Source organism: Rhipicephalus sanguineus, chromosome 4, assembly GCF_013339695.2.
Source record: "Rhipicephalus sanguineus isolate Rsan-2018 chromosome 4, BIME_Rsan_1.4, whole genome shotgun sequence".
Lineage (NCBI taxonomy): Eukaryota > Metazoa > Arthropoda > Arachnida > Ixodida > Ixodidae > Rhipicephalus > Rhipicephalus sanguineus.
In genome coordinates this window covers 92,877,142-92,898,660 of record NC_051179.1, presented here as the reverse complement: position 1 = coordinate 92,898,660, position 21,519 = coordinate 92,877,142, and the positions used below count along the sequence as shown (strand labels likewise).

Here is a 21,519-nt window from a genome sequence, read left to right as displayed (position 1 = left end):
TTCTTATGTCCTCTACGGGACGTTTATAACCTAATAGAACTTGCCGTTTGGCTAGTTGGTACGTCGTCATAATGAAGTAACTATATAGGCGCAACTTCGCACTACCTCATTCACGCACACATCCACACAAGCACATACTCAAGTACATGCTTGAGTATGTGCTTGAGTATGTGCTTGAGTACATACTCAAGTACATACTCAAGTACACAAGCACAGACTCTTGAGTACATGCTTGTGTGGATGGATGCGTGAATGAGGGAGTGAGCTAAGTTGCGCCTAGATATTCGTTATGAAGGCCTTTACCACGGAGTGGCCTTTACACAATAGCTATCGTCCGCTGATCGCTCGCAGAAAAGAACATGGCGAAGACCACCTTAGCGATAATGAGTTTGTTATCGCGAAAAACGTCTTGGCGACATTTTGCGTGAGTCATCTAGCTGTCAACCGCGAAATAATCGTTTGCGTGCGTGATATACGGTTTCCGCCCCAAAGCCATATCACGCACAGGAGCGGCGCCACGTTATTTTTACTAGCGCCGGGGCGTGGGTGGAGAGGCTACCGCTTGCCCCGTGCCCCCCCCCCCTCCTTTGGTGCCGCCCCTGATCGCGCATGATCCTAAAATTCAGTTGAGGCTTGCCCGTATATAGCGCCAAAAACAGTGGCGTACAGTGTGCTACAGAAAAAAACCGGCAAATCTCGTTCATTGCGGAAATCGATGTCATGCAAGTGAAGTATAGAGCGTTCATGTGGGGTATATATACATGGATAACTCTATGTGCATCTCGATGAACTGTCATTCAATGACTAGGAGGTACGTATCGCTAAGGCAACACAGGAGGAACACGACACGAGGCGCCTGTGTGTGCATCGCCTCTCAGAGCGCAGCTCCTAGGCGCTCGTTTCTGAGTTGAGCGACGTCGCCGTTGTTGGTTGGCGTCGACGTAACCGATAGAGCGAACGAGTACGAAGGAGAGCGAACGCGGAGTCTGTCAATATCACGAGCCATTAGCCTCTAACCTCGCTTTCTTCCTCCGTCACGCGCGTTGGCCTCTTGGTCGGAGCTCGTGCGCATGCATGCAGTGCTGGCACGTGCACTGCGGCTAGCTTCGCTTGTCCTAACGGGGCTGTCGGCGTTTCGCTTGGTTCGCGACGCCTGCAATGCACAGAGTGGTGTGCGTAGCACTCGAGTGCTTACACTTTCTGTGGCAATACGTAACGAATGTTACATTGCTACAACTGCGGATGGCCAAAACTTCAAACACAGTTGGCGTTATACCCCAACACGAAGCTGCGCTCAGAATTCGCATTAGGCAGTATCGTAATCGACGGTGAACTTTTTTTTTTGGTACATACGTTATTTCAAATGAAATGTGGTTGTTATACAGTCCGCGCCTTGTGTCGTTTCTGTCCCGTCGTTTAGAGCTAATCCTGATAAGTTTCGAAATGTGTTCAATTTTCAACCATTTTTACGATGTATTCGTTCAGGTGTAGCAGAGGGACAGCTGCGAACATGCATTTTAAAAAATATTAAGACGAAGTCGTGGATTGGTTTTAGGGGCGAAGCTCCTTAAGGCGGCACCCGTTCGTCCCTCGTAGTCGTCGTCATCGTAGTAGTCCGTAACAAGTCTTACGCTTTGACCTCCAAGGTGGTGCCGGTGGGAGATTTCTCCTGTGCGTTGTTGAACAATAAAAAATTCGCAGCGTGCGCGTTAACTAAAAGCCGAATTCTTCTGTCTCTCATTCCCCATTAGCAGCCATTGGCATGTTCCAGTAGGAAACGTTAGTAGAAGTAAAAGTGTAAGTGTTAGCTAAAAGCCGACTTCTTCTGTCTCTCATTCCCATTAGCAGCCATTGTTTGCCTCCAAGGTAGTGCCTGGTGAGATTTCTCCTGTGCGTGATTAAACAATAAAAATTTTGTTCAAAGCGCCGTTGATTGATGAAATAAACCAACGAAAGACGCCAGATGTTTTGTAAAAGCAGAACGAAAGAACGCCAGATGTTTTTCTTAAAGTGTAGTAGTAGTAGCAGGTGGTGGTAGTAGTTGTATGTAGCCACCTCGCCCGATCGTCAACGGGCGAGGTGGACCGGCAACGGCGCGAGGACCCTGCCGTACGAGAGTTAAATCACACTAAAAGACATACTTTGCGGGCGATACACTCTAGTGAGCTTTCAACTTTTCGTCTTAATGTACATGATAAAGAAATTATTTCTACAAAAAACGCAAGGCACACCTTGAGCAATATATTTGGTTTTGGGACGCTAAATGGAACCATGAGGCGATGCGAAGCCGGAGCACTTGCACGATCGCGTTCCGTTGGCTTTCGTTGGGCATGCTACCGACCTCGCGTCGTGGAACGCGCGTCCTGTCTTCCCTCTAGCCTTGCCTTTAATTCGCACAGGGCGGGCGGGGAATGCGGTCGCTCTTGGCGCTCTTTCGCTCGGGAGCGGACTTCTTCCTTGCATTTCACCGATCACAAGTGATAATGAAGGGACCACGTAAACCAACAGTACAATAAAAGTTTGATGTTTAATATATACACGATGTTTCACACTCTTTATATTATGTACTGGGCGCATTTCACGGAAGAGTTTCACGGTTTACAGATGATTCCCTCCGTAGCTTCGCCCCACTCATCATCATTCACCCCGTGGATATGCTGTGATTTTTTTGTTTGTTTGTTTGTTTGTTTGTTTGTTTGTTTGTTTGTTTGTTTGTTTGTTTGTTTGTTTGTTTGCTTGCTTGCTTGCTTGCTTGCTTGCTTGCTTGTTTGTTTTTGCACGTAATCGAATGAATCGCACTTATCGTCCCTCCGATTAGGTGGCTTCCGTCTGATCCAATATCAAGCATGCACTACAGCCTTGTCGGAAACTACCTGCGTAAGTGACCATGCCTTCTGCACACTGGGCTGCAGACTCCAACGTGATGCGTTATATTTATAACCGAGCTTTGTAACGAGGCAACATGTTCCCCGTGTCGCCGTTGCGCGAGCAAGCGTGGTGGTAGCGCAAAACAAGTTGGACTGTCGAACTCCTATACGGTTAAATGTTCGTTAGTGTATTTTTCACATTTACTTTCTTTAAGCACTGCTCAGGACGTTTTCATATTCACTGTGCAACTACAGCGAGCGCGTATTTTCAAATATCTGCATACAAAAGCAGTACACCGAAAGCTGGTCACATTTCGTCATGTCATAACGTCAAATGGGGTCAGATTTATAGCAGTGAGTAGTAAAAACACTCTTCAGCTTTTAACACTTTTTTCCTCTTGTCACAGAAAAAAAAAAACACATTTCATATTGTGTCTTCATATTTGGCGTATTTTAGGGGCGAAGCTCCTTAAGGCGGCACCCGTTCGTCCCTCGTAGTCGTAGTCGCAGTAGTCGTAGTGCGTAACCAGTCTTACGCTTTGACCTCCAAGGTGGTGCCGGTGGGAGATTTTTCCTGTGCGTTGTGGAACAATAAAAAATTCGCAGCGTGCGCGTTAACTAAAAGTCGAATTCTTCTGTCTCTCATTCCCCATTAGCAGCCATTGGCATGTTCCAATAGGAAACGTTAGTAGAAGTAGAAGTGTAAGTGTTAGCTAAAAGCCGACTTCTTCTGTGTCTCATTCCCATTAGCAGCCATTGTTTACCTCCAAGGTAGTGCCTGGTGAGATTTCTCCTGTGCGTGATTAAACAATAAAAATTTTGTTCAAAACGCCGTTGATTGATGAAATAAACCAACGAAAGACGCCAGATGTTTTCTAAAAGCAAAACGAAAGAACGCCAGATGTTTCTAAAGCAAAACGAAAAGACGCCAGCTGCTTAACGAAAGACGCCAGATATTTTCTAAAGCAATGGTTTTCTAAACAATGAAAATTCACAGCGTACATGTAAAATTAAAGTGAGCTGCAAGTCGTCATAACTCATCGAACCTTTAGTATAAACGCGCCCGATCTCACGTCGGTGATGATGTACTGGGCAGAATTCACGGAAGATTCACGGTTTACCGATGAACCTCCGCAGCTTCGCCCACTCATCATCATTCACTCCGTGGATATGCTATTGTAACACCATCTGTATGCTGCGCAAGCATTTTATTGATCGTACGTAAAAATGTCGCCTTAAAACACACACGAACGTTTAAACTACTACTACAACTGGAATGAAGTCTCATAAACTTCAGAGGACAACCTTGTCAGTTCCAGTTTATACATATAAGGTCTAAAAGGTGTGAGTGCCTCTGTGTAAGCGCCGTGTGCCGTCTTTTTAGGCAGAATCAGTATCATTCGCATGATCCGAATTCGGCAAAAAATGGAGTTGGACATGTATGCAAAAATATAAGCTATATTCGTGACTTCGGGAGGGAGAACAGGCGGCGTAGGCCGCAACCAGTAGTCATTACCTAATGCACTTGATGCAAACATACGTGGAACTATAAGTGAACATAAGTAACAAACAAGGAAATATAAGCAGGCAGCGAGGATAGCAGGGAATGAAGATGATTACAATAAGTATGAAAGGGAAAGTATCGTAAGGACTGCTTATATGCGAATAAGCGCTAGAAAAGTTTGACTGATAAGGAAGGATAGAATGACTTGTACAATTTGGGAAGCTACGTTATAAGAGCGCGAAGCCCGCAAGAAAATAAACAGTGATCCCATGTTATGAAAATTATTGAAACCAAGAAAGTAAGCATTAATGTGTTATCCGTCAGCAGCATTGTAATAATTGTAATAATAAATTTAATCGTTCTTTTTCTTTGTTACAGTGCTACCACTCGAGTACCTCCAGTTTCCCTTTTTTCTCGTCGACATGCCTCCGTGAGTAATATACGGCACGCATATTTCCATGTGGCCGCCGCGGTGGCCCAGTGGATATACGGTGCTCGGCTGCTGACCCGAAAGACGCGGGTTCGGTCCCAGCCGCAGCGGTAGCATTTAGATGGAGGCGAAATGCTATAGAGGCTCATCTACTGTGCGAAATCAGTGCACGTAAAAGAACCCCAGGTGATCGAAGTTACCCTAACCGGAACGCTCCGCTACGGCGCCTCTCACAGCCTTAGGCGCTTCGGGACGTTAAATCTGACAAACCAATCAACCGACCCGTATACGTAATCCCAGCATTAGGATTCGACGTATGTGTAATGATCAGGAAGCTTAGGTCACAAAGAGTAGGCTGCTCCGAATATCATGATAATGATAAAGAGATAACATTGTTGTTCACGTTCAATAACACCAGCGTGTGAACGGTGGAATGGCAGTGTTCTTCATTAGTAACAACTTGATGATAGCTAGCTGACATGAGTTGAGTAGATGAGTACCAAAGGACAAGCGCTTGTCCTGTGGTATTCGTTCCTTTGGTGTATTTGTCCTTATAATGCTGTCTCCTCCTCTGATATAACTGTGTCCATGTACGGATCGCATATGGGCAACAAGGTATACTGCAAAGGGAACATTTTGGAAGTCATGTCGTTTCACTTGTTTCGCAGCACGCAATAAAGAGTACACGTGTAAAGAACCACGACGGAGTGCTATTAGGAACTAGAGTTCGAGGAGCGTTTTGATTGTTGTTTATCTTGTTGCTCGTGTGTACATCACACGAACAACAAGATTAAGATGTATCCGTAAATAAATAACGTAAGATCGCACAAATGTTTATCGCAGACGCGTGTTCGGATCAAAGGTCGCCGGTTCCAACTATGATCATTTTATGCCCTTCGAACAATCAATAGCTTGAGAAGGAATTAACATCGACTACCGTGTCATGGCCGCTGGATTGGAAGTGCTTCCGTCCAGCGGTCGCGTCATCGTTTCATCGTGTGGCTTCACCACATAGCACTATCTTGATTGGGCACTTACACACACCAGTCCTGAATGATAATCTGTGTACGGAATTTATTGTTTTCATCGCCAAACGTCCTGCCTAATTAAATGTTTCCGCAAATACGAAGGATATACTCGGTAAGGTTGTAGGAAGGTTACTGAAAATTGTGTACGGAATGAAATAAATCGCGTTTAAATAAATAAGGCCCGAAAATAGCGGTTCATTTTTCGTTCGTTACGACTGTGCAACGAAGTATAAGACCTCATTGTGGGACTCCACAATGTGTGAGGGTGACGCGTAGTTCTGTATCTAAATACATGCCCAATAAGCCTAATGTGAAAACAGTCGCCGAAGCTTGTAGAAATGCGATATGCTCATCTTTTGGCAGGTGGGGACACCTATGGCATCTGGTGCTAATGAATTCTCTCTGATGGCTGTCTGTGCATGCCACAACGCCCGATAGCTTTTGGTACAAGATATACGTAACCACGACAGCATACGCACACGATTGGTCCACATATTCAACAACTAAGTTGCAACTACAGTGCTCTGATAAGATATATTGCGTCACCTTTGGCAATATGGTAGGCAGTGAGCCTGCCATTCGGCATGTCGGTCGTCTGACATGTCCAAAGCTTTTCATGATTAACGGATAGTATGGAGATATGCACATCCTTAAACAAAAAATCTATAGCTGACTTTGGCGGTCACCTTCTTCGATCGTGCCTGCTGCGTTGACCATTACTGAAGTATCGTGATACCTGTTCACCCATTATTCCAAGCGTGATACCCAACATTATGTAATGCGAGTTTCTGTCCCTTCATGATGCAGGCCAATAAACTTCGGCGCCCTGGGCTCTATAATCGCCCAGCAGATTGTATACGGCTTCGGAGATCAAGGTAAGAGTTGCCTTTCGTTTTCCCGATATAAAAACTTGTTCTGTAGTCTGCCAAGACCGGGTGGTGAATTTTATTATGATAGTATTCTTTTCTAGCGTCAGTGCACATGTCTTGAAGAATGTCATTTTGATTATGTCACAAAAAAGCGTCAACGTATATAGAAAGCACGCCCGTAATATCACAAATCGCTACGTAATGCTGCGAAAGATCCAGAAATAATATTCCTGCCGAAGGGCACCTGCGTTCAGCTTGTAAATGGCATTGTATTAATATATGGTCAACATGTAATAAAAAAATGTTCAGGACTCTAAACGTCCTTGCAGCTTTGAGTAATAACATTCCTGATGCACCTTCGTCTTCGCACACTCTCACTTTAGCAGTGGTAGTCTTAATTAATCTTAAAAATACTACAAATCAACAGCTTTTAGAACAATTCATTCCTTAAAAAAAGCTAATGTTTGCAAACATCAAAAGCAATCCTATTTCATTGTGAATGTTGCTTTGGAAACGTTCCCCAAATTTAGCGGCACACACAGAAGTATCCAAGTGTACTGACTCAAAAATTCGCTGTGACCCACGAAATGAAAATGTGAGAATGCGAGACAAGTTGCTACTCTGTATATTTCACAGGCAAACTAGCAACGCAACTGACGCACGATACCCAATAAAAATAGGCAGCAGTGTACAGGAACCTGTTTCCCGAAACGACGCAATGCGCATCGTGTGTACTGTCCCTTATGTCAATGTCGTTGTTGTGCCGTGGCTACAACAATTCAGCGAACATAATAGTTACGTTAGAGGGAATCGTATTACTCAGACGTGTGTTTCAGTGTGGTGGCTGCTTTACGCTTCGTAAACGTAATGGTCGCGCAGGGTCTCTGTACGACGAGAACGGCAGGCTCTCCGAGTGGTGGTCACGCGAGACGCGCCAGAAGTTTCTGCCCGGAGTGCGCTGTCTACAGGAACAGTACCACGCCTTCACGAATCCCATCACGGGACTCCCGGTAAGCATGTGTCTTCAGCCGTGGTGTGTCTGTGATTGCGGTAGTCATTCTTGAATTGATTGGGTGCCTACAACAGTGAGAAAGAAAGAAAGGAAACAGCCCTAATTAGCTACTGCATTTTGTTCTAGACATGTACGTTGCTTGTATAGTGCTGGAATGATCCTTGCACAAAGTTGCCCATTTCGATCACAAGGTCGGTAACGGATATATTGTGCGTACCTCGGTCGCTCTCAATGCACCGTTACTCCGGCTTCACACTGACACCTCTCCCCCTCCCTCCGGGCTAGTGCCAAACCTACGCCTCTCTGGCTACGACAACCGATCCGGCTTGGCCTCACATGCGAGCGTTGACCGAGTCAAGTACTGGCCCCTTCCAATCTGTCTTCTCCTTGTACGTAGTACTTGTAAGGAGAAGCCTACTTTCGTGAGTCATTTTGCCCCGCATGTGACAATCGGCGCTTACCTTCCAAATATTTGCGACACGGTCCAATCAAACCACTGATGTAGCCAGGGAGAGGGGGGGGTTCAAATCCCCCCCCCCGAATTTTTTCCGTTTTGAACGTGTCTATTTACACGCACACATACAAACGCACGCACGAACATATTTATATAAACGATGGTTGAACCACCCGCCCCGAAAAAAAATTTCTGGCTACGCTAGTGAATCAAACGTGCACTTTTGGAAAATTAGGTCGCGTTATCAATCAATAATTATGGTAAATATTTAATATATTATTTCAGTAAAAATATGCAATGGTCCTGCGCGCTGTGGAACTCGCTGTTATGCGAATAATTTTACGAGTAGTCAGCTATTTTGCATCGTTTCGGGTAGAGTTACTGTATATGCTACCTTTAAAGGTAGCATATACAGTAACTCTAGTTTCGGGTTCCGCAAAGCGCCACCGGGTGGCAAAGCGTGTCCCTGTAAGGCGAGTAATCGCATGCATGATGCAGGAGCGTGTACTTACAATGGCAAGGTAGAGAAACGACGACCAGGAGGATGAATAACGTCTGATTTATTGCACGCCTGTCCCAGCAGCGGTTCTTTAACGCGCTCTTCTATATTAGATTCCTCAACCTTCTTTAGTCCCAAGCCGCCTTCTCAACCACTGCTATAGAGACGCACGTATTTTCTCGTTAGCTACCGTCTTTTCATTCGCATTTCATGCATTTGCTAAACAGGTACGTCTGGGTTCCTGTTTGTACTAAAAGCAGGACAAAACAATCTTTTTTTTTTAACAACCTTTGGTTGAAGAGATGGCCTATATTTAGCCGACATGTTATTATCTTTCCAGCTCGACATAAATACCACCGCGGAGACCAGCGTGGCCGACAACGCGGGCGTAAGACTAGCCTTCAAGGTATGTGTTCTATATAGTATATAACGAACACTGTGATGTGAAATGCATGGGAAAGTTGTGAATTGCATGAAAAAAAGAACAGCTCACTATGCCAGATGAAACGTGAGATTGAGCTGAAGACCCGTTTACGTAGCTCCCCGTATATCCGTAGGCATTTCGAGTGTTCCAGACCAAGTTCGAGGAGCTGTACTCGCTGTACACCATACCGGGCACCGAACCCCGGACCATGGAGCAGATCTTCTTCATCGCTTACGCCCTGGTACGCATCAGCGCGGCTGCAAGTGCGGACTGCTTGTCACTGCGCGTAGACTGTAATTTCGCGTCCCGTTTTAGAGGAAGTGGCGCACTGCCAGAAGACGAAACGTTTTACATCTTCCATTGATTTGACGGGATACGATGCAGATGTCATCTGTTCCGTTATTCGTACGAAATCACTGGCTCAGAACGAAACTGTGTTCCCTATATCAGTGCAAACATACCATTTCTTGTTGTGCTGGGTGTAGTATGTTCTAAGGAAAGTCTGGCCTCTGCTGTATAGGTAATCGAATAAAAAAGGATGACGCTCTTTATTGCAGAATGGCTGTCCAAAAACGCCTGCTCTGCATTAGCTTGGGGTGAGGTGGAGCTTTTGTTAACAAGCTGCAGGCGAGGGACTTCATGGCGCCGAATGCACGCATCTACACACACTTACATATACTCCATAAAATTTATCCCGACAAACACGGGGCCAAACGTCAGCGGCGCAACTCAGTCCCAACACTCGAACACATAACTAACCAATGCACGCAGCGTCCGGCAGATGCCGTCTCGCCGCTATACTTATATAACGACCGTGACGCTGAGCAATTGGTCGTGGTAGGCACGACTCTGTGAACCGGACTTGGGAAGCCAATTGGAGACCCTTGACCAGGCCTGGCTAGCCGCACTAGCCAGTGAGGCTCTGGAAGAGGGGCTCCACCCGCCGTAACCAAGCAGTCTTCCGTCCAGTAAAGTTGTTTCTCTCTCTGAGTACATATATAGCTACAGTAGCATATATATTTACCACAAAAGTGAGAGTTGCTCTCGCCGTTTGTTGGTCAATACTCGATGAACTGGAAAAGATGGCCAAACAAAAGAGCTGTGGCAACGGCCGTCTTGAAGATGTTGTGCGCACCAGGTCGCCGTGATGGACGTCATCATCAAAGTCCAATGTGTCAGTTTTGGTCTATAGTACTTAACTTTATTTTATCGTTAAATGGAGACTACATAGCTAATAACCAGAAATATTGAACTTATTGAGTATCATTACTGTTAAGCTACCGGAAAATAAATATAAAACAAGATAGTCATTCTGACATCTGTGGCGTTAGGGTAGCTTTAACCAGCTCTGGTGTCTCGGAGCGAAATTCAAAAATGAGACTTCCACGGTAGTTCTTGATCTATTGTAGTCCCACTGTTACTACGAAACTAATAAAATCATAATCACCACTCTAATGTTTTCATACAATGTCCCCGTGGTGGGAACTACCACTTATTGGCGTATGCCAGTAAGTGTATAGTAGTTCCCACCACGGGGACATCCCACCACGGGGACATCCCACTACAGGGACATTGTACGCCAGTAAGTGGTAGTTCCCACGTGGCTGTCATAATATTCGCAATCAAAACATCGCATAAGCAAGCGCTGCGGAGAGAGTTAGAACGTCGTGAACGATTCAAGCGGCAGTTAAGGGGTGTTCATTAACCGCTAAGTTTGCCTTTGCGATGGATATGGTTAGAGAAATGAAAGGGCGTACTTACGAAAATTGCGTGCGTTTTACTGGTTTGTGAACGTTTTGGCCGTGGCACAGGCTTCGTGAGTCAGAACTTTGACCAGTGCGCACGCGCATGTGTTGCGCGTCCGTGTGTGTATTTGCGCGCGCGCGCGCGCGCGCGTGTGTGTGTGTGTGTGTGTGTGTGTGTGTGTGTGTGTGTGTGTGTGTGTGCGTGCGTGTGTGTGTGTGTGTGCGTGTGTGTGTGTGTGTGTGTGTGTGCGTTTTGGACTGACCTACAGTATCAAAATTTATGAGGCATTGATTGCACCAAGTTCCACTGGCAGTGAATAATGCCTCGATGGTATTTCAACATAATTGCGTCAATGACATTTTTATTCCAAACTATCAGGGTGTCGGAACGAAATGTTTTTCGTTTCGGTTTTAGTTTCGTTTCACGGCAAAAAGTTCCGTTTCGTTTCTGTTCCGGAACGAAAAAAAAAACGTTCCGTAACGGTTCGTAACGGTTTTTTTTTCTTTGTATAAAAAAAAGAAAGTATGAAAAAGGCAAAGGAATCATTAAAAAAAACATTGCATTTGTGATGTAGTTACTTGCTCTCCTCTTAAAGTGGGACAAGGGTACAACACGTTCTTCAGAGGAGCGGAAGTAACTGTACCAGGCATTCCTACCAAGTAGCACAAACCAATATTCATTTCAAAGTCATAGTATTTATTTTCTCACAAGAAAAATACGATTTTTTTTGTTGGCTTCATTCCTTGTATTAAGGGAGTGAGCACAATCTCAGAAACAGCACGTCATTGAGTGTACTCCCTGATGTGCGAGACCGCTGTTCTGATGGATAACCAGGCCTGTGCCGAATACGCAGCACAGTCACAGCGAAAGCTGGAAGAGCGGACTTCGTAGAGCCCGTTGTTATCTCTTGGGGCAACTAATATAAGTAAACATGCAACGTACCCACTACGTCATAAATCGTCGCAATTTTTCTGAAGTAGCGAAGTTCCCACTATGCCATTTTTCTTAATTCTTCGGAGAATCGTGGTACCGGCTACACATCTGTAAGGCATTATCAGCACTTTGTGCTGTGGCTGATAATGAATAATTATGGCTGAGCACTTTGCAGTGGGTGGGAAGGAGTGTTGCGGAATGGGCGCCTCCATTCGATTCCAATTCCATTGCGGGGAATTAGAACTTGCCGCAATTCCATTCCTTTCAATTCTTCGGAATAAAAAAAACTCAGCCCATTGGCCTTCAGGGAATGGCCTGGCAGTCCGATTCCATTCCTGTAATTCCTCAACATAGGAAAGGCATCTTCATAGTTTTATCGAGTTAAGAATGAACGCCCCATAAAGCTGATGTCATCAAATGCATTAAGAACTGCAAAAGTACGCAAAACATGTTGCCAAGGTCGAGGAATAGTAGCTTGGTGACATATATCGTGCAGTACAGCCACCCTACTAATTCCCATAGGGTCAGCTCTCCCGCTACCGATAGTATTTGCGTGGTCTACATGTTTGAACGAATGGTGGTGTTTCAATATTGTTTAAGCTTAAATCTGTTAATGCTAAAATGACGACATAGCGTATTTTTATGCTGACAAAAGCGCCTTTGCATCGAATACGGAACACTGGGCCGCACTGCCCGTCAGCACTCACGCTTGTCAAGCGCGCCTCGCAAGCATGGATGGGGTGAGGAGAACTTTCTGTGTTCGCCTGTGCGCAGGTATGCAATCTTCCTTTTCGCAAAGGTTATTTACGTGTGTCAGGTACTAAACTGCTCGTGAGATAAAGATCAGGCTGTGCATAGAGTATTCGCCACTTTCGGGTGGGGGTACCAATGGGAACCAATGGGAACCAACGCGCAGGGGTAATTTGTTTCTCCCTTCGGTATCTGCTGGGATAATGCATTTGTTTGTACACTAACTTTTGCCTCCGTTTGTAGTAGGCGCGTTGCATATAAACGTACCGTGCCTTGTAATCAGCTAAGCCATTTTAAAAATGCTGCTTTAGTGTTAACTTGCGAGGCTCTGACTTACTAACGTTTGAAGCTTGAAAAACAGCACGTAGACGAAAACGTCCTCTATTTTTGGAAAAAGACGTAATTCCATTCCCATTCCATTCTTCCGAGCGTGGTCCCCATTCCATTGCGGGGTCGCGAAAATGTTGAAGATTCCGGAGTCATTCCAATTCCGGAGTGGTAACTCCGCAACACTGGTGGGAAGCATTAAACCACACACTCTTTGCGCTATTAGCATTGTGTGATGACTGGTTGTTATTTTACTCTTCTGCCACCCCTATATTACATTTGTTAACGCGATTCCTTGCCCGACATGACGCTTGCCCGACATATGTTAACGCGATTCCTTGCCCGACATGGAGTTATAAGCACCAGCGTGACACTGTGGTGGAAGACCCGACTGCCACGCAGAGGGCGCGGATCCTAGAAATTTGTTTCTCATTTAATTTTTTCTTATACCACGCGATAGCTGTCACGTACACCGGCGGCTGCGGACAACTATGGAGCCAAAATCGGCTGTTGTGATCTCATAACAGCTTTCGCTGTAACAAACTTCAGCGCCGACAATGCCCTCTCCACTTTGGCCTGCTTGACAGGCGCGCAAAAGTCCACTTGCGGTAATATGAACATCTCTGGTGGCCACTGTTCTCGTTTTTCGCACAATTTTAACATATCTTTGCTTTTTCCTGTCTAAGGTACGCGCTAATACTATACCCTGAGATATGCTCACATTGCATGAGCTCAGTTGTTCCGGATTGCGAAATTTTCTCGTGAACCGAAAAACGATTGAAAAAATTTCGGTTTCACTCCGGAACGAAATAATAAATAGCGTTTCGGTTGCGTTTTCGTTCCGGTCAAAAATATCGTTTTTTTCGTTTTTCGTTTTCGGTTTTCGTTCCGTTCCGACACTCTGCAAACTATACTCAACAGAAATACTGTTGGTGAAATATTTCCTCAATTGTATTTCAAAATAATTGCGTCAATGAAATTTTTATTGCAAAGTGTTCAACAGAAATATTGTTTACGAATTATGTCCTCAATAGTATTTCGATAGAAATGAGTCAATAAAATTTTTATTGCAAAATGGTCAACAGAAATATTGTTTACGAATCATGTCCTCAATGGTATTTCGATAAAAATGAGTCAATGAAATTTTTATTGCAAAATGGTCAACAAAATTATTGTTGAGGAAATATTCCCTCAATGGTATTTCGATTGAAATGAGTCAATGAAATATTTATTGCCAAGTGCTCAACAGAATTATTGTCGACGAAATATTCCCTCAACGGTATTTCAATAGAAATGAGTCAATGATATTTTTATTGCGAACTGCTCAACAGAAATGTTGTTGACGAAGTATTGAAGCAAGTCAATGAGTATTGCCGAATCATTGATAATCAATAAAATCAATAATTCGATCATACTCCGGCAATGGAAAATCAACAGTCATTTTCATAAGGGACATGCGTTTGACTACTACATCTTCGGTGTCCGTGTATTAACTGCTAGCCTTATTTTCCGTTCGTTTATTCCTCCTTCTGACCCACAGACCAGATGTGAAGTTACGCGCAAGCGCTCCATCTACTACCACCTGCGACCACGGGAGCAAATACCCGACCGGTTCAGGTGAGCGCGTCACCATCGTCACGCTTAGAGGCAATAACGGAACTCAAACGTCTTTCATTGTCAACACGCCTCACGCACGGTTCAATAAACTTTCGGGGTTTAACGACACACGAAAATGGCAGACGAGTCACGGGGAATAGCGAGGAGTTTCGAATTAACTTGGGCCACCTGGTATTCCTAACCATGCTTCCGTTTAAGTACACCAGCATTCTTCTCTCTCTCTCTCTTTTTTTTTTTTTGCCCTTAACCTCAGTGCGGCCGCCATGGCAGGAAATGAAATCCGTGGCTTCGTTTCCAGCATCACAACGCCCACGGATCAGTTATATTCGAGACTGCTAAGCTTAGTCGTATTTGTTCTCCGCTGTTACTGCAACGTGACAATACTATGAAGTGTTTCCCTCAAACGTGCGTGACTCTGCGCATATAATGTATCGGGCAGCTTCTCAAGACATATTGTCTTTCATTCCGTACACTTTTATTCTATCTCAACTTCGCCTGAACATTTCGATCTGAAATCATACCGAAAAGTGTGTGTGTGGGGGGTGGGGGGGGGGGGTCATTCTTGTTAAATGCTAAGCATGCCACGGGCTCCATCTCCCCACGTCTTCTGTAGGTCTGTAATTAATTTCCGTTCTAAAAGACCTTTTTCATCTATTCATGGTATAGTGATTCCTGTTCTGTTTTGTTTTTTTATCACGAAGGTAAAAAAAAAAACGAAGAAAAGCACCACCGAAACTAGAAGACATTTTCCACGCGTCAAATCAACCATACGTCATCGGACCTGATGACGTATGGTTGCGACTGCGAAAGGCACACTCCGGTGCCTTTCGCAGTCCGTCAGTTGTTTTGTTATATTCAACAAACATGCTTTTTTATGAACTTGTTTTCATACTTAATCTGATATTTATCCCCTGATGCAGGACCATGATTCCCCTGATGAACTTCGAGAGGTTCGCGGACGCCTTCGGATGCAAGGTCGGCACTGTCATGAGTCCCGACCAGAGGTGTCTGGTCTGGTAGTCGGCCGGCGTGTTATGCGCGGCGTTCGCCACAGCAGGCTGCTATAGCATCCATCGCGCATTTTTTCTCGATATTTCCATCTTTCGCAAAACTGCATTTATTAGTTTATTTGGCACCTTTATGATCAAGTAAACGCCTAATCGCGATCATACCTTCGCATCACGTTGAATTTTGGAGTATACGTGTTGGCTTAGAGGGAGGTCAAATTACTGAAATGAATAAATGAATATGCGAAACTCTGGTTTACTGTTTGTTTTTAAAAGCCACGAGAGAGAGAGTGTGTGTGTGTGTGTGTGTGTGTGTTTGTGTGTGGGGGGGGGGGGTACAAACATTCGTGCATTCCTGCAACCTCGTTCAGGCTAATACCATATACAGTTGTTTGCGTGTATAGCCGATGGTCGGGCCTGGAGCCCGAAGAACGTATTCGCAGAACTCGGTTCTCCGAGGAGTCTTAATTTCTCTGAGCTCCTTTTTAGTCACTATATAAAACCGTCCTCTTACGAAACAGCTACATATATACTAATACGTACTGCTGAGTCGGAGCGCAAAAAAAAAAGAAAGAAAATTTATGGCAGCCTGGCACTACTGGCGCGAAGCCTGAAGAAAGAGCGGAGTTGGGAGGCTTTCCTTGTGTCTTTTTTTTCTTTCTTTCTTCTCTTTCTTTCTATTTCTGTCTGTTCCTTTTGTCTGTCGCTTTGTATTTCTTTCTCTTTCTCGTTCTTTCTGTCTTTATTTCTCTTTCTTCCCTTTCTCTCTCTCTCTCTCTCTCTCACGTGTTTCACGTGCTCCACTTGGGCGAGCAGAGTTTTCGTTTAACGCTCGCGCCTGCTGCAGTCGGTAGAGGGGCTTGCCCAATTCCTGTGGCGCATACCCGCCTGTGGTTTTCTGCGGATACCAAAGTTTTCACGACCGGCTTAAACAGCACCGTTGTTAAAGAAAGACAAAAAGAGAAAACATGCTGTGTATCGTTCACGTCAGTGCAATTTCTTGCGCTGTTAACACCAACTGCATAATGGGAGCAGCCTGGGGAAACACTTAGCAAATAACGCATACCATGTATACTATATAACTAGGCGATTCGTAACACCGTGATCGGTTACCTGCTCAACAGAATTACCCTCAACAGAAAAGCCCTAGCGGATATATGTGCTACAGAAACGGGGCAAACCCCACTGTATTCACCAGCACTGGTGCTCTAAAAATAAACAAAGTAAACTAATTAATTTATAAGTACATTATTTAACAGATAAGTAAATAGTTGAGTGAACAAATGTGCAAATAAATAAATGTATTAATGAATAAATAAGATTAACAAATAAATAAGGTACGCGTGCCACTCCTGGAGAAAGTGCTTTAAAGCAGCATACGCTAAATTCAAAAGGGGACTCCCTGTACCTTTCATCAAAATCCAGTGCCAGATCTGTGCCGTATGCTACACAGCTTCACTGGTCATCCACCTACACTGAATTTCTACGTTGGCTCCCTTCTGTAAGCTGCAAAAGGGAGCCAATGCGATACCGCATCATGGGATACCGATATTACACTGTGCACTGTGATCGCGATTAAGCCCGGTCCTGATCAAACTGCTTAGCAGTGATCGGCTCCCTTCAGCAGCTTGCAGAATTCGTCCCTGTCCGGGGATCGAACCCGGGGCGAAAAGAAAGGCGTTGGTCCCGGGTTCGATCTCCGGAACGGGACGAATTTTTCTTCAACTAAGTTTTCCTATCTGATAAATCCGCATGGATTTCCTTGTGGCTTCGTGCTTCAAAAGAGTGGTTGTCTATTTTCTCTTTCAAGGCGTTCTCTATGGCGGGAGCAGGAGCTGCATGATGCAGTATCATGGAAAGGTTCGTCTTCTTTCTATAGCGCTTTTATTTAAAGGGATCCTGAACCACCTTTCCATTATCGCGGTGTATATTGCCTCACGAATCGATCGCCGCAATATTTTTTTTTTTCGATCCGTGAGGTACGAGCGGAGTTACAGGGATTGGTCGCTCTTCTTTCGTCCCGATGAACACGCTGGAAGCTACACATAACAAAGAGGAAATAAGCTACGCAACGAGCGCGTTATGACCTTTAGCGCGCGTCATAAAACGCGACAGCTCCCGCCCACGAAACAACGAAACCTCTATAGAACGTTTTATAGAAATTTATATAGGTTTTAAACGGTTTAAAGACGTTTTATAGAGGTTTTGTGTTTCATGGGCGGTGTTATTCCAGTGCGCGCTAGTGTCGCTACTGTGTAATTTTCTGGTGGCACTCCGTGGCAAGAAGCACCTTTGATCCAAGCGCCGCTCCTGGTTTATGTCAGCTATCGACCAACTGCAGCAATCTGCTGTATGACGGCCCTCTGGAGAGAGTGTACGGGTCTGCTGCAGTACACTCTCTTGAGGGCGCTTGAGAAAGAGGCAACTTCGCGCCCCACTCCTGAACTCTCCTTGCCGCGCACAACTGCAAGATTCGACTGAGCTGTTCGCAGCAGTGTTTGCTTTCCGTTGTATGTGTTTTCTCTTTGTTTGTCTTTTTCACCAAGCACGAGAGGTGGTACAGGGCTCTTAGCGTTGAAACAATGTATGCCGACGACGTCATCATGTTGCTACTGCCGAAACGTTGCAAATGCGAGATGGAAAGCAATTTATCGTGCGTTGTTTTATTTCATTAATTTTAACTTGCATTTGTATTGCTTGTGGACGCTGTTCGCACACGAAAAGTAAAAGCTTTTGCTTACAAATCTGAATCTTTGCACCGAAATATCCGTTGCTTGCAATTCATCAAAGTTCCATCCGCTTCAGATGCGACTGAGCTGTAAGCTTGACGAAAAATCTGTTTGCGACAGTCCCTGTATTTTATAAGTTTCTGTGAACTGCAACAAAGCACAACAATTTCAGTGCAGTGGTTGATGAGAAAACCCGTTGCGCCGTTGCCAACCCCCCTTCACCCCAACCTTCGCCCCGCCTTTTACCTAACCAATGCCTCCTTGACTAGATGCCCGCCGCGTCGCTCGCTTTCCCATTGCGGCGGCGGTTCCCTTAGTTCACCACAAAATCCGTGAGGCAGCGCTCGTAGCCTGACCGACTTAAAATCCCTCAATAAATTCAAAAGTATCGAAAAGCTTTCATGAAGCCGACGGCGCCCGCGATAGGCTGATCTGTGACACGTGACCTTGCCCCGCCATGAAGGTTCCCGCGCCCCGGGAGGAGAGCGCTCGCTTCGCCTGTTCCGCTATGCACGTTGTGCGGTGATTTCGTTCTGGAAAGTCCGATATGCCTTGTTGCTGCGCGTTTGGGTGCCGAAACCGGACGGAAGACGGCAAGAAGTTATTTTGCATCCCGCGGGGCAAACAGAACCTAACCAGAAGAAAAGTGTGGTTGCACAGAATTGGACGGAAAGACTTCGAACCGTCGGCCACTGCACGACTATGCGAGGTAAGTAACGCGACACAAAGGCGCAAGAAAAAGCACGCGCTGGTTTTGATGGCCCACATTTGTCGAGATTATTCATTCTAGTGCTTTATGAACCCGCTGACGTAGGTCATGCAGTACGAACCTAGCATGCAAGTAAATAAAGCGAGGGAAGCGCACTAACTCGCCGACAGATATCCGCATTGTGTTGCACGCGATCAAAATTTGTCCGCCACCGTGGTATGACAGTTACTGCGGTTACGGTGCTCGGCTCCTGACCTGAAAGACGCGGTTCGATCCCGGCCTCGGCGGTCGCATTTTCGATGGAGGCGAAAATGCTAGAGGCTCGTGTACGGCGCGTATTCAGTGCACGTAATATAATCCCAGGTAGTCGCCAAATTACCGGAGCAGTCCACTACGGCGTGCCTCTTACTCATATCGTGGTTTTGGCACGTAAAACCCCAGCAATTATTATTATTGTTATAGCGATAAAAGTTGATAAATTTCGGCAGTGAGTTCTACTGTTAGACTTTTCCATCTCTGCGCGCGTTTTTAACTTCGTTTTACAAAATGTTGAGAAAGTCGTTTCCAACTCTGCTACAGGACCATTTCACCGAAGACCAGTTTGAACCGATTATTCTCAAGAATACCGGTGAAAAGAAGCTAAGGCCATTTGCGACGCCAAGCATCTTTTTGCATCGACCAGTAGCAAAGCCATGCACGCCACCCCCTAAAAGAACAAGAGTGGACAGTACTGGTATGTTCATGGTGTTCATTAGGACAAATGATCTTGAATGCTATACACAGCGTTCAAGTCAAATTTGAATATTGCAATGAAAACAACTCTTGAATTATCATTTGTCCCAGATGACCCCAAAGTCAAGCAAAACACACAGGTCGATGTCGAACCCCAGCCAGTGGACACCGAGAATGGTAAGTTTCTCCCGTCTGTGAGCTCTTACCTTTCCATCAGCTGGCAAATTGCGTGCCTATGCTCTTCAACGATTTACATACGTACAGACGACATATGCCGTGCAGACAGCACAGAGATATTTAATATTTTGTAATTTACAATCTTTTTTTGTGTTGTAAAATATGGTTCCAACTTACCTTCACGTCTAATAAAGCTGTGTCTACAGCTGATCCAAGCACACAAGCAGATATTTTGTGTGGCCCAAAGTAGGTGTATTCCCCATGTGAGATACCAATGCCTCTCTACACTGCTGATTGTCACCTTGCTTCGTGCTCCATGCAGATGTTCCTGATATGCAACCAGACCCACAGATTCCTGCCCCATTCCAGCCAGAAAGTACACAGGCTGGTGAGTTAAACAGTTTTGTTCGAATTTTGTTGAGTGCCATCATTCAATGCCTCTTTTGCGCATAGCGACATACTTACGGAAGCTCACACAACCTTTCTTTCAATGCAAGTTTTCATGCTACTAGGAGGTTGAGGCCCTTTGTTTTGTAAAAAGCAATACATTATACCCGTAACAGCACCGATTTGTGTACAACTCGTGCAAAGTGAGAGAAAATGAACTGCATGAAGGCAACAAGGGAAAAGAAACATGCGGGAATGTTAGATATTCCTGTGCTTATTTAATGTTTCTGTGTTGAGTTTCCCTGCTTTCATGCAGTTCATTTGCTGTCAGCAATGCATTCTTAACAATGCTATTTAAAACTAGTGGAGATATCACACTGATACAGAATACACATACAGAGAACAGCAAACAGGCTGTTCCTTGCATGCGCTTTCTGTATCGGCGTGACATCTTCAATATGAAGCACCACCTAGCCCCCGCTCTTGCCTGTTTAGCATTGGCAACTGCTTTAGACCTAATTTCGGTGCACTATTGCAGGCCTGTTGATACAAGCAGCTCTGCAGAGGAGGGTGGCACAGCTTGAAACTGAACTTCAGGCGGCGCGACGGAAGCTTCAACTTGCTCAGAGGCAGCGTTTGCAGGCACTAACTGCAAATAAGCGCTTGTCGCAGGACTAAACAAATACTTGAATGAAGACGAAGTTAAATGTCTCAAGATGGCAACAATGCAGGGGACTCGATGGACTAAGAAGACTGTTATAAAAGCTTTGAAAATGAGACTTTCCTGTGGAGCACGTGGCTATGACTCAGTCAGAGAGCTTGGACAACCTCTGCCAACAGAACGCACCCTACATCGTCACTTGGAAGGGTACAACTTCACACCAGGTTTGCTGGAGGACATCATGGAGTCTCTCGCACTGAAGGTAAGTGCACAGACAGGTGCCCATGACCCTTGACCTATCTTGTTACCATAGCACCGCTGTTTGCATCTCCTAACTAAACCTTTCCACTCCATAGGTTAGCCTCATGTCACCAGAGAAGCGGCACGCCACTTTATTGCTCGATGAGATGCAGCTTGCTCCAGGCTTAGTGTACAACCCATCCTCGGGAACAGTTCTTGGAGCCCCAACTATACCTCTTGCAGACGCAACACTGCCACCCGACTGTTTGGCCACTCATGGGCTGGTATTTATGCTCGGTGGGATAACAACCCGCTGGAAGCAAGCAGCTGCTTACCATTTGACTGGAAATTCATTCCATGCCAAAACAGTTAAGGATATAATCATTGTCATCATAAAAGCATGTGAGGCAATTTCCT

The 21,519-nt window shown here is 45.2% G+C and overlaps 2 protein-coding genes across 2 annotated transcripts in view; both read left to right on the top strand.

Moving 5' to 3' along the window:
* LOC119391397 (neprilysin-1-like) overlaps positions 1-15,487 on the top strand; it is a 42,524-nt gene extending 27,037 nt beyond the window's left edge. The window contains exons 14-21 of the mRNA XM_049415276.1: positions 2,819-2,877; positions 4,750-4,801; positions 6,637-6,704; positions 7,578-7,708; positions 9,004-9,069; positions 9,221-9,328; positions 14,384-14,460; positions 15,381-15,487. Coding sequence (XP_049271233.1) covers positions 2,819-2,877; positions 4,750-4,801; positions 6,637-6,704; positions 7,578-7,708; positions 9,004-9,069; positions 9,221-9,328; positions 14,384-14,460; positions 15,381-15,480 — 661 coding nt within the window. The 3' untranslated portion in view covers positions 15,481-15,487. The remainder of the gene's footprint in view (positions 1-2,818; positions 2,878-4,749; positions 4,802-6,636; positions 6,705-7,577; positions 7,709-9,003; positions 9,070-9,220; positions 9,329-14,383; positions 14,461-15,380) is intronic.
* A 3,200-nt stretch (positions 15,488-18,687) lies between these two features.
* LOC119388872 (THAP domain-containing protein 1-like) lies at positions 18,688-20,879 on the top strand. Its single transcript, XM_049415275.1, has 5 exons — positions 18,688-18,905; positions 19,485-19,638; positions 19,749-19,814; positions 20,137-20,202; positions 20,740-20,879. The coding sequence occupies exons 1-5, from the start codon at positions 18,744-18,746 to the stop codon at positions 20,877-20,879; spliced, it is 588 nt and encodes a 195-aa protein (XP_049271232.1). The 5' UTR covers positions 18,688-18,743.
* Positions 20,880-21,519: the final 640 nt, after the last annotated feature.